Source organism: Dama dama, chromosome 8 (assembly GCF_033118175.1).
Source record: "Dama dama isolate Ldn47 chromosome 8, ASM3311817v1, whole genome shotgun sequence".
Taxonomy (NCBI): Eukaryota; Metazoa; Chordata; class Mammalia; order Artiodactyla; family Cervidae; genus Dama; species Dama dama.
This window is the reverse complement of record NC_083688.1, coordinates 13,538,404-13,550,980: the sequence shown is the minus strand read 5'-3', so window position 1 is coordinate 13,550,980 and position 12,577 is coordinate 13,538,404. Positions and strand designations below refer to the sequence as shown.

Below are 12,577 nucleotides of genomic sequence, written 5' to 3'. Positions count from 1 at the left end.
CAAAGTTAGGAGGTAAATAACAAGGGCAGGATAGGAATGCAAGCGAGTCTCACTCCTGAGACCCTAAAGCTGGGGAGGCAAACAGATTCAATCACTCACTCATGCGTTCATAGACTCACTCCCTAGTGTTCAGTAGTCATTCTTTCATGCCTACTATCTGCCAGGCATGCCTCCTAGAGCAGCACTTAAGTAATAAATTATGCTCATGAAACAAATGAGATAAGGCTAAAAGAGTTTGGGCTGATTCTACCAGCAACAGGGAGGACAGCCGGTTTCTGAGAAGCAAGAGTGACTGCCCTCCACCAGGAGCTGCATCCCATCCGCCCCACCCCACCCAGCCTCCCACAAGAAGAGCCATTGTTCTCCTTCCAGGGAGCACTCTGCCACAGGCAGCAGTTTCTCAAAAGCAAAGCAGTGTTGAGTAAACCTCTGTCTTCTGCCATCATTTGTTCTCTCAGACTCACAGTATCCAGAACTCTAGGGGAACGAGGAAGTGATTTCCCAATGACAGAAAGAACACTCCATTCCTCCCACCGTGGCAGCTGTCCCCCCGACACTGTGAGTTCAGGAAGTGCAGAGCTGTGGCTCTCCTGTCCCCCCTGGGTCCCCACTGAGCCCAGCACAGTGCTGGGCACAGGCAATGCTCAATTTATTTAGAGACAGACAGAAAGGTAGAGATGAGGAAACTCCTCTGCAGCATCTGAAGGCCCCCAGTGACATCAAAGAGGAGAAATAGATATATTTGGATCCTCTCCTATGGCTCTCAAAGAGCCTTGGTTTATTCTTGAGCACTGCTGGGTCAACTGCCCTGGGGAGGAGACCCAGAAAGGAGAAGGTGTGGGGGTGGGGTCACCATTCATTGTTACTGTGTGTGAGGCTTACCATCTGTTATTTCTTTCCATCCTCATGACAATTCAGAAAAGTAGATGGCCTCCCTCCATTTGGGAAGAAAGGAGATTCAAAAGGGGGACGGCACTAGTTCAGGGTCTCTAGCTAGTAAGTGGCAGGCTTGGGATTTAGGAGCCAGGCCTCTTCCCAAAGATACTGCTTCTGAACAGACCATGCACCAAGGGAGGGGCATGAGGGTGCAGAGGGAAAGTCTGTCTAAGACTCGATTTCGTGGCAGGCAGAGGCAGAGAACCCCACCACCGTAACTAGCCAAAGAGGAAAATTCCCAGTTATTGGGGGTGGGCTGAGGGCGGTCAGCATCCACAGACTTAGGCCCCGAAGGGGCAAAGGGAGGGTCTCCACGTCCCTGGGTCACTGGAGCCTCCAAGCTCAGCTTCTTTGGCCTCTACCTCTCGCATCTCTTCTGTGCCAGCAGCACATCCCCTAGCGGAGGCGTCCAGATGGCAGGGAGGGCCAGGGAACAGCTGAAGATGCTGAGTAGGCCTTCGTCGCCCGCCTTCCCATGGCCCCATGGATCATCCGGTGCTGCCAGCCCATCTCATTGGTTCTCTCCTGGTTACTCATCTCTCCTCTTCTCCATCTTTCCAGCCTGTGGTTGCTGTGGAAACAGAACAGTGACATCACTATAGGGCGAGGGCTGGGGTGATGCTGCTCTTGGCAGGGACTGGTGCCTGCTGCCTGCTAGATGTTAAATCCACATCTGGATTTACCAAGGGCAACAAAACGGGGGGACAGGAAAAGGGACAGGGCTCACACATTCCCTCCCCTTGTCCCGCTTTCCCCCAGTGTAGTGAGCACAAGAGGGTGGGGAGGATGCAGTAATGAGAGGGATAAGGAGAAGGCTGCATATACCTAGAAGGGAGGGTAAAAGTCATGTGGGAAGGAGACAGGGTGTGGCTTGGGAGTCAATTCCAGTGAGCCAGGTCTGAGCATGTGAGGTGTGGGGCGGGCAAAGATGGGGTAGAGCTGCGAGAATAATGGGTCTGGGGTTTGTCTAGAGTTTCTCAAAGCACCGTGCTGCTCAGCTTAGACAGGGCCCACGAGAGGATGCAAAAGACTTCTGAAGATCTCTAGAGCCCCCTCCTCACAGCTACAGCAGTTTCCAATCCTGTCTCATAAATAAGAAAACTGAGGATCGGAGAAGCAAAGCAATCTGCCTTGTGTGGCCTGGCAGGTCAGGAGCAGAGCTGAGAGCAGGTCTCAGGAGTCCAGAACTAACCATGGAGATAATAATAATTATCCTATAATGATAATAACAGCAGCAGCATTGAACACTGATTCAGTCTACCCTGCTTAGCATTTTAAATGTATTTAAGAGCCTCCAACACCTCTATGTGGTAAATACTGTCATTTCCCCCATTTTGAGAGGAAGCTGAGACTCAGTGTGGCTTAAGTGAATTGCCCACATCCACATAGGCAGCACCCACTGGAATCAGAACTGGAACCCAGTTCTCTCTGCCAGCAGCTGCTCACCCAGCCCCAGCTCTCAGCACTGCTTTATAAAGACCATGTAGGGAGAGCGCTCTGGCCCCTGGCTCTCCAGCACTCCGTGTCTGAGAGAGGAGGCGGCCCTGTGTCTAAAGGTTGTGACCTTGGGTTAGAAACCATCTCGATCCCCTCCTCCTCCTGCACCTGCTCCGGCAGTGAGGTCACTGGGGCTCAGTGCCCAGCCCTGAGGCCTGTTCCTGCAGCTTTGGCAGAAATAGGCCCGCTCAGTTCTGGCAAGTGGACCTGTCCAGCAGAACCAAGAACTTGGGGGAGAAAGGGCTCTTCCTCCCTGGCCTGCTTCCCAGAACGTTAGGGGAAGAGAGGCAGATGTTCTCCACTTCCACATAGAGAAGCAGAGGTCCAGGGAGGTGGCCCGCCACACTGTACGTGTGTGGCAGAGCTGGAGGGATCCCAGGGCTTCTGGGCCCCACCCTGCAGATCTCTGCTGGCTCAAGTGCAGTTGGGCACCATTCCCTTCTGTTTTGCGTTTTCCTTCGTAAGTACGTGTCATGTTCCCAGTTGTTTCTCCAGAGCCTAGCCCAGGGCCTGGCACAAAGTAGGTGCTTTAATAACTGTTGGATTAAAAAATGAAAGGGTTCCTCTAAACCTCAAGTCTGCTCCTTTGTAAAAGGGATAATAATAACACCTACTTCAGGAACTTGGTTTTAAGTTCAATAAGACAATGCACTTAAAGCCCCCAGCATGCAAAAAACAGCAACACAAGATGGATCTTACTATTAAAAGTGCTTTGGAAACTGTAGTGTCAAACAAGGTAGATGAATGCCAGTCTCTGAAAGTGCAGGCTGCCTGTGGAAGGCTGCCTGCCGGTGGAAGGTCAGAGAAAGGACGGCAGCTGGGGGCCAGCGGCAGTCAGGCAGAACGGAGCTGTCCTTGAGCCTTGAAAAGCCGGCTGGAAGGACGGAATTTCGGAAGGAGAGTGAGGAGGCAACGGCCGACCGACGGGAGCAAAGGCTCGGAGCTGTGCGCAGAGGTCAGAAAAGCCTGGCGCACCGGCAGGGTGGAGGGGGGAGCTGGACAGCTGGGCGGAAAGGCGCGCGGTAGACATTCCGCAGGGAGGGGCGAGCACGTGTGGGGCAGACGCGGCGCGACCGACAGGGTCACGCTTTTGCCGGGAGCGGGCGGAGGACACACGCTGCCCCTGGTACCTCTCCCCGCCATCGGGCAGAGTGGGGAGCCGTGGGAGAGCGCGGGGTCTGGGACCAGCTAGACCAGGCTCGCCATCTGGACTCCCCACTCACCGTCTCCTTATTTCCTGCGAACTTGTCAGCCCCACGCTGAGTCTTGGCTCCCCTCAACTGTAAAATGAAGATCGGGATGATGCCTGCGCCGCGAAGAGTCGGCCAGTGCTTTCCCGGCGTGGGCATCATGCCCAAAGGCGAGTTTCCTTTCTCCTCTGGTCTCTCATCTCTGTTCTGACCCCAAGCTCGGGGAGGGACCAGGGGACAGATGTCGGTGGCCTGCGCCCCAGCTCGCGGGCACCGTGCCCCCAACTGCTTCCTTCGCAGATTCCGAAGAGCGCCTTGAGGTCAGGGAAGGGAGCAGGGCTTACCAGCCCGGGGAAGGGACTCGGACCTCGGGACCCGCGGTGACGTAGGCAAGCTGGGTGACACCGGCTGCCCCTTCGCCCCTCGGAGCAATGGGGGATGGGCGACCAGCCCCGGGCGAGAGAGGGCCCGCTTAGGGCTTCCTATTTCGGGCGCGGGGGTGTGGGCCACGCCCCCGTCACGTGACACAGGGGCCTTTTAAAGCGGCAGCGCGGGCTGGGAGCTGCTGATCCCAGAGTCCTTGCGCGCGTTCTCTGTCGTCTCTTTTGCAACCTAGCCCAGCTTCACCATGGTGGACGCCTTCGTGGGTACCTGGAAGTTAGTGGACAGCAAGAATTTCGATGACTACATGAAGTCACTCGGTGAGGACGGCTCGGGATGCTGGGCTTGGGATGGATGCTGTGTTAGGGAGGGGCTGGCCGCGAGCCCGGTCGGAGCAGTTCTCTAGCCCTGGCTAGATCTTGCATGCCTGCTGCATCCCTCCTGGTCAACGTTGGGGAGCCAGGGGACGCAGATAAGGTGGCAGCCTGGGCTAGGGCATGCGAGGCCTGTTGCGAGGGGGCTTTTTTTATTTTTATTTTTGCCTTCCCGAGGCGCATGTGGGATCTTGGTTCCCCAATCCAGGATGAACGGTTGCCCCGCTGCAGTGGAAGCGCGGACTCCCAACCACTGGATCGCCGGGGAATTCTGGGAGGGGACTTCAAGGGTCTGAACTTGGTCAGAGAAATTCGCAGGCAAGGAGGCGCCAGGGGGCAGCTGTGTCGGTTGATGTTGGGGGGCAGGGAGGCACTTTCGAGGAAGTAGGGCTTATGATCTGGAGGTAGGGGTGTGGGTAAAAGAGGAGCACTGATTGAAGGTGAGGAGGAAGGAAAAGAAAAGAAGCTTGGGCAGTTTAGGAACTGGAAACTCAACCATGAAAGGGAATAGAATGGATGGGAAGTGTCCTAAGTAGGTTGTCCCCAGGAGAAAGATGGAAGGGGGAACAGCTGTGAACAGGCTTTGAGGAGGAGGTAAGATGGGCCTGCAGAGTTAGCAAGAACCCCTGCTCCTCTGTGTTGGGTTAGTTAGGGTAGATTGTTGCTGGAGGTTGCCCCCTTTCTCACCAACTAGCCTAGTGGTAGGGTAGGGAAAGAAGCCCCATCACCAGCTGCAGCCCAAGGATAACTGCTCATTGGGGAAGTATCTGGTTAGAGGGTGCAGCAAAGAGGCCTGGAGCAAAGCCAAGACCTAGTAATGGCAGGGAGGGTCTTTGGCCTAGGCGGGTGTGGTGCCAGGATGGAGGAGAATGAAGATTCAAAGAATCTTGCAGAGAGGTCCCCGTGCCTTGGTTCAACAGATGGAGAAGCCAAGATCCAGAAAGAGTAGAAACTTGTCAAATCAATTCCACAGCAGAGCTGATGTGAATACCTAGATTTCTAAATCCTAACAACTCAGAGCAGTTCCCACTATAGGCCCTGGGGGTGGGAGTAGTAAGAACTGCTTAATCCATCAGTGACCTCAGCCCTTCCCCTTCTGATATGAGCTAGAGGGAGAAGGTCATATCACTTCTCTGGAATCTCCAGCTATGAGATTATCCCAGTTCCCCAAGCTGGGATGGGGAAAACTGGAATGTTCATGGTTGAGCTAGGTTCCACACCTTCCTCCCAGGGGACGGCTGGATTATAGCAGTTAACCAAAGAGGGAGGGGGTGGGGGCTTGACCCCAGGCACTTCCACCTGTTCCTGACCCCTGAAATAAGGACCACAAGTGTTGACTTTTGAGGCCAAAGTGCTCAACTGCCCCTCTATGCTAAACACTATGCCCAGTGACTCCAGGAAGGCAATAATTCTTGGAGAAGTAGGAGGCCCAGAGCAGCTGTTAGGGAAGATGGGATGCCCAGAGCTAGCTCCACACCCCCAATCCCCCTAAGTCTCTCCCAGCAGACATCAGAACTGAAGACCTAGGTCCCTGAAGTGAGTTCCACCATCCTTACTACCCTTGATCTCTTATTTTGTCCCAACTTGGGTTAGGTCTAACAATCCACCCAGCCTGTTTGTTGTACAGATGGGAAAAAATGAGAAGCCGTAGGGGAGAGAAGACCCTCCTCAGCTCTCAGTAAATAGCTTCAGCTTCATTTCTAAGTAGAATCCATCTCTTCCCGAGTCTCCTAATTCTGTAACTTGTTCTTAGCTCAGTTCCTCACTGACTCCACAGTGCCTTCCTTCCTCAAACACTCCACACCTCTGGGTAGGTCCTAAGTAAACACAGCTCCTTGTGCAGTGACAAGGTCCTGCTCTGTGCTGGGGAGTGGGATTAGCCTGACTCACTCTGATAACAGGTGCGTGATCAGTCGTGTCCGACTCTGCGACCCCATGGACTGTAGCCCACCAGACTCCTCTGTTCTTGGGATTTTCCAGGCAAGAATACTGGGGTGGGTTGCTATTTTGTTTTTCAGATCTTCCTGACCTGGGGATTGAACCTGCATCTCTTGTACCTTCTGCATTAGCAGGCAAATTGTTTACCATGCGCCACCTGGGAAGCCCCTGATAACAGGGGGCAAGGCCAAATCCCTCAGTGGCCAGGCAGGGTGGGCCAGCAGCAGCACAGCTGCAAAGGGTGCCTGAGCCCCTCTTATGTTAAACCAAAAGTTCTCAGAGGACGAAGAGGCCCAGCCTAGTTAGTGTCAGTGATCTCAGGCACACTTGGCGGCCTCAGGACCTGGATGAAGTGCATGCTGGGAGACAGGATGGCCCAGGAGGAATAGTGAACAGTTTTGGAGCCTAAATTCAAATTTAGATAAACCACTGATCCTTTCACTTTGGACAAGTCACTTCACTCTCAAAGCCTTGTTTGTAAATTGGGGATAATAAAGCCAACTCTTCAGGGCTCTTATAAACATTAAGTAAAACCACCCATGTAGCCAGGCACATCCAGGGACTTTCCACCCACCACCTCACCAAAGCCTCTGCCCTTGGAGAACAGCTCAGCAGAGACCGTTGGAAGAGGAAGTTGGAGGCAAAAGGCCAGATACTAGGGAAACCACGACCGGCAGGGCTGTTTGTTCCACGCTCTCTGCAGCATTGGGGAAGCCTTGCTGAGGCCGAGGGGAGTCCCCACAAGAGACCTGGACTGGAGGTCTGACTGCCTACCACTTCAGGCCTCTCCTAAAACTGCACACTGAGACCAACACTCCCTCCTAGATCATGAAGAGGTTTTGAAAATGTCTTTGTTATCATTTATGGGGGATGAGCACCAGTGCATCTCAGAGCAAAAGCTTTCAGAAGTGGAAAATCCTTGTCCATAGGTTCCAGAAGGCAAAGTCCACATTTCTTTTCTTTCTCCCTCCTGTGCTTGGAAAGCTACTCAGATGCCCTGGACAAGAGCCTTGGGCTCCAGCCTTTTTAGCTGAGCAGTAAAGTGAGCTCTGCAGTCGAACATTCTGGATTTGAATTCCAGATCTGTGACCCTGGGCTTCAACTCACTCTCAGTTTTTGCATCTGTAGGGATACTAGCATCAGTCCTGCAGGGAGACTGGAAGGACTGAATGAGACTTACACATGTGGTTTTTACCACACAGGAGGCACTTAATGGTAGCTTATTCTGCTCTCAGCTCTGCCACTGACTGCTGTGAGGCACGCTTGTCCGTTAAGTTTCTTATGTCTCGTGGAATCAGCAATGTCTCTTTACTGCACAGAGCTAACGGGAAAAACTGAATTACAAAACAGCCACACAACATCTTTTGAAGGTTCTCACCCGCCTCTTCTCCCTTCCCCACATTCTGGTCTAAGAGTTGGTCACTGTACCTTGTACCTGGCCTCTCACTCCAGCTCATGCTCACACCCTTCCCTCTGCCCTCAGGTGTCGGTTTTGCTACCAGGCAGGTGGCCAATATGACCAAGCCTACCACAATCATCGAAGTGAATGGGGACACAGTCATCATAAAAACACAAAGCACCTTCAAGAACACAGAGATCAGCTTCAAGCTGGGAGTCGAGTTCGATGAGACCACGGCAGATGACAGGAAGGTCAAGGTGAGTTGAGGAAGGGGCCATGGGGGATTGGAGGCCCTGAAGGGGAATAGGGCGGCGCCCTATTCTTGCACCTTGAGGGGTGGGCTGTTGTGGGGGATTGAAGCTGGCCTGTGGAGTGCTGGGATGTCCCAAGTGTTAAAGAAATGTGAGTCCTGTCCTCTTGTTCTCTTCCCTCTCTTCTTGGGAAGCATCTACCTATTGCCTGTGGGACTGAATTGCACAGAGCCAGGATATTCTGACCTCAGAGTCTACACTAGCTCCAGCTGGGTGACCTTGCACATGGCCTGCAACGGCTCTGGCATTCCTTCCCCTTCCATAGATGGCGGGGAAGTTATGTGGACATGGCTGTGACCTCAAGTACTTTAGGAACAATGCCCAGAAGTCAGGGTCCTCAACTGAACAGGTGATCCTGGCTGCCAGGAGCCAAGGAGACAGCTGAGGACAAGAGGTGGAGACCTACTCGGATGCTTCTTCAGCCTCCACCTCCCGGGCTTGGTCAGTGACCCTGAGAAACCATTTCCAGTGTTGCCAGCCTACAAGGAAGAAAAGTTATCTTCTGGATGGAGCACTGTCTTTGGTGTGTGTGTAGTATCTTCTTGCCAAGCCTCCACCCCTCTCCTTCGAGGGAGGGAGAGGGCATCCACCTCCAGTCTCAGGACTTGTCTTGGTAGCTTGTCTGCAGGTGGCTGTCTTGGCTGCTTGCCTCAAGCCTCCCAGCCCCTGAGCCAGGCATGAAGAGAGAAAACAAAGGGGTTTTGCCCTTGACATGGTGTTCCTTTAGCAGTACCTTTCCACTACACCCTATCTCTTCTTCCTCACAGCTGCCCCCGAGGACAGGAGAGGGTCTAGTATCCTCCCTGTGGAGGAAGCTGGAGCCCAGCCCAGGATCACATAGAAGCTGGCAGCATAGAGGGGATGGTACTCCAAAACCACAACCCACCTTGGAGAGAAGTGCTTACCCTACCATATACCTTTACCTCCTTGAGCTAGCCTATCTTTTTGAAGGGCAAGAACCCCAATTAAACCCAATAGTAGTTCTCTGGGATGCCTCGGCTAAAAGTAACTTGCTCTGAATGGACCAAAATCTAGAGGTATGGGAATGAGGAGGAATGTGGTGGTAAGGGTGCACGTCTACCACCCCTCAAGCCCCAACCACATACACACAGCCTCTTTAGATCTGCTGGTCAGTCAGGGTCCCCCAGCCTGGCTTAAAGCCCCCAAATTTTTAGAGAGACCTGGGAAAAGTTGCCAGATGAGAGCCAGCTGATGTAGGCTGGCAGCACCCAGAAGACGAAGTGGACATTGACCAGGGCTGTGGAACACCCCAAGGGACCCAGTCCCAGGACCTGGCAGTTGATGCTTACTTAGCTGGAGAGGAGAGGTCACATGATATGGACCAAGGGGCATAGGAATACGGACAGGACAGTCTAATTTTCCAATACCTTGCATCCCCAAGGTTCTTTTAGACACTATGTGTGATCACCATCAGGGAGTCTCAGGATTATTCCTCCTCACCAGTTCTCCCAGGGATTAGGCTGGTACCCACCTCCTGTATCTTAGAGGAACTGGGGCTGTGGGCATCACCCAGGGTGTGGGATAAGTGCCCATCTTGAAGGCTGGTGGCACCTCTCAGAGCCAGACTGTCTGACTTCACTGTACTGCCCGCTTCTCCCTTCTTGCCCAGCAGCTGAAGGCCCCCCTTCCAGCCAAGCAGCAGTGGTGAGCTAGATGGCTCATGGGGCTAGGCTGGAGGTGGGCTGGCTGAGCTCTGGTTCTCACACCATCGATAGTTTGGATCAGAGGCTAAGTCCTCTGTGGCCCCGGTGACCAGACCTCTTCCTGCCCCTCAATCCTAGCTCAGATCTCAGCTCAGGCCTCTACCCTCTTTCCACAGTCCATCGTGACGCTGGATGGCGGCAAACTTGTCCACGTGCAAAAGTGGAATGGACAAGAGACATCACTTGTGCGGGAAATAGTTGATGGGAAACTCATTCTGGTAAGATGGATTAACTTTGAAGCCTTACCCAATTGGTTTCTACTATCCCTTCAGCCAAGCCTATTGTGCAAAGCCAAGGTCATGCCCTGTGACCAATGGAGGGTGGAGGCAGGCCTGGGTGGTATTAGGACTCGTAATACCGTGGCTTTGGGCTTGTACATGCCTCTGCATAAATCTCAGCTTATAGGGTACATGATTTTGGACAAGTCACCTTCTCCAAGTCCAACTGTAAAGTGGGTTCTAATAACGGCAACCTTGTAGGACTGCTGGGAAGTCTGAAGGAGAGAGTGGTTGCAGAGCACAAAGCCTCACTGGTGTGGGAGGACTACAGTAGGCACACTCTACAGCCTTCGTTTCATCCTCTGCATGGGCCCACTGCCTTGCCCAGGGAGAGGTAGAAAGCGTGGCCAAATGTGATTCCAGCCGTGTAGGAGAGGCTCCCATCTCCTAACCCTTTGGGCAGGGACAGGCTGGTGATGGGCTGGGCCCTGACAGGACAGTCCTTTCTACCTCATTCCAGGCTCACGCACCTCCTCTCACTGCTTTCCATGCCCGACCTATTCCAAGTACCTGACTGAGGCCTGGGCTGAAAGCAACAACCAGGCTGTCAGATCTGTCTGTCTAAGGACCTCACTCAAAGAATGTAGCCTTGACTGAACACCCCCCAAGGGTAGAGACAGCAGCCACTTGTGGTCTCTGCCTCCTTATCCTGTAGGGTCTCAGGTTTTTGCCTCAGCATCTTCATTGCAGACCTTCTTGGGTCAGTGTAACCTGCTCACTGCATTCTTGCACTCACACAGGGCAGGGGTCCCTGCAGTTTAGAATGAGGTACCTGGCTCTGCTGGGAATGTGATATACAGGACCAAATACTCGCTGGGCAATCAGGCGATGGTGAAACCACGGGCCTGGCTGTATGATGCCAGGCAGGATGATGGGGGCTCTGGCCTGTGGCCCTGGCACCACCCTAAGTTTGGGAAAGAATGGAGAATAGGTGGCCTAAGATAGTCCTTTCCCAAGAGTCTCTGGACATTTTTATTCACCTTTTTATCTACTATGTGCAGGCACCTTCTTAGGCACTAAGGATGGAAAGGAATGGTACAAGGGAAAGAGAAACACTGGGGTCTTGAAGTTGCCTCCTCCCTGAAAGCTCATTTTCCCAAATCTCTGCAAGAGGAATTACAATACCTAACTCAAAGACTTGGGTGGATTCCCTGGCAGTCCACTGCTTAGGACTCAGCCCTTTCACTGCCGTGGTCCAGGTTCAATCCCTGGTATGGAACTAAGATCCTGCAAGCCACGTGGCACAGCCAAAAAAAAAAAAAAAAAAGACTTGGTGTAAGCGTTAGGATAAAAATATCTGCCAAGTACCTGGCATATAAGTAGGTAGGCAGTAAATGAAAATTGTTAATACAGCAGCAGCGGGCTCTCCCCATCAGAATGGAGTGTCCCCAGTCCCTTCCATGCCCACACCCTTGCCCTAATCTGACTGTCTTTCTTCCAGACACTCACCCATGGCAGTGCAGTTTGCACTCGTACTTATGAGAAAGAGGCATGACCTGCCCTCTCCTTCCACTGACTGCTGTTCTGCCAGTTGGCTGCTCCTGGACTCGGCACCAGACTGCCTCATTTTCCTCCTCTGGCATTTTGTATAAATCCACCTTGACTGGGGAAATTCTCCTGGGGTCAGGTGGCACCAGCCTGGATCCAGTTCCGTTCTCATTGTGTCTGTCTGTTTTTTTAACTGCATCCAAAGGGTGCTCTGAGGTCAATAAAGCAGAGCCAAGGCCACCCAGTTGCCTTTCCGCCTTTGGTGACATGATTCTGGGAGTCTCAGTTTCTGTGTGTGTCAGAGAGTAGGCAGAAAAGACTGCTACTCAGGAAGCAGCATCGGATGAGACACTGAATGGACAGCCTAGGGACAGTGACAGCTGATCACCTCACACATACAAAAAATAAAACAGCTATACCTACACCCTGCCTTCATAGTGCCCCCCCACCCCCACCCCACTCCCAAGTCCAAATGAGCTAGTCCAACCTGGACTAATCACTCAGTGACAGGACTTCTGAACCATCACCCCTGGCCCCCCTGCACTGAATGCCGGGGGTCTGGACAGTTGCTCCTCTCTGTGGAATGCTGTGGTCTCTCTTCAAAACACAAGATCCAGGCTTGTGCCAGTGGTGGTGGAAGAAAACGCCCACTGGCCAAGATGACTGCTGAGCTTCTGCATATGTGCCAGGCCAGGACTCATGGTTACAAATTCTTACTGGTTCTCCAATCAGCCCTGGGGGAGAGGTCATCTGATCATTACAGAAGTGAGGGCTTATAAGTGATCTCCTAAGAAGGCTGTGACCTGCTAGTGCCTCTGGCTCTGTACCTTAGCTGGGCTGCTCTCCAAGGTCTAAAGTGACATATTAAATGTTTTCCTGTCACCTAATGCAGCCTCAGTGACTTTTAAGTCTGTAAGTTTACAGGAAGAAGGATTATACTAAAAAGGACTCTCAGCAAGTTTAAAACCAGACACACTTCCATTTAGTACCAGGAATTTAAGCAGAAACCTGAAATGGAACCAACTGACTCACACTGTAGTAAATACAAAGTAAAGCAATGA

The 12,577-nt window shown here is 52.7% G+C and overlaps 1 protein-coding gene and 1 long non-coding RNA gene across 2 annotated transcripts; one reads left to right on the top strand and one right to left on the bottom strand.

Moving 5' to 3' along the window:
- Positions 1 to 747: 747 nt before the first annotated feature.
- On the bottom strand, positions 748 to 4,106 carry LOC133060728 (uncharacterized). Its single transcript, XR_009693820.1, has 2 exons — positions 3,657 to 4,106; positions 748 to 1,507 (listed from the first exon to the last, which is right to left on the bottom strand). It is a non-coding gene; the product is annotated as an uncharacterized LOC133060728 (long non-coding RNA).
- Positions 4,107 to 4,164: 58 nt separating this feature from the next.
- On the top strand, positions 4,165 to 11,787 carry FABP3 (fatty acid binding protein 3). Its single transcript, XM_061148426.1, has 4 exons — positions 4,165 to 4,324; positions 7,800 to 7,972; positions 9,867 to 9,968; positions 11,470 to 11,787. The coding sequence occupies exons 1-4, from the start codon at positions 4,252 to 4,254 to the stop codon at positions 11,521 to 11,523; spliced, it is 402 nt and encodes a 133-aa protein (XP_061004409.1). The 5' UTR covers positions 4,165 to 4,251; the 3' UTR covers positions 11,524 to 11,787.
- The last annotated feature ends 790 nt before the right edge of the window (positions 11,788 to 12,577 follow it).

What these genes read in the sequence shown, in the direction of transcription:
- FABP3 (XM_061148426.1), top strand. Translation starts at nt 4,252, where the DNA reads ATGGTGGACGCCTTCGTGGGTACCTGGAAGTTAGTGGACAGCAAGAAT. An exon ending in CAGATGACAGGAAGGTCAAG is followed by an intron (nt 7,973 to 9,866) that starts GTGAGTTGAGGA and finishes CTCTTTCCACAG; the next exon opens with TCCATCGTGACGCTGGATGG. An exon ending in TTGATGGGAAACTCATTCTG is followed by an intron (nt 9,969 to 11,469) that starts GTAAGATGGATT and finishes TCTTTCTTCCAG; the next exon opens with ACACTCACCCATGGCAGTGC.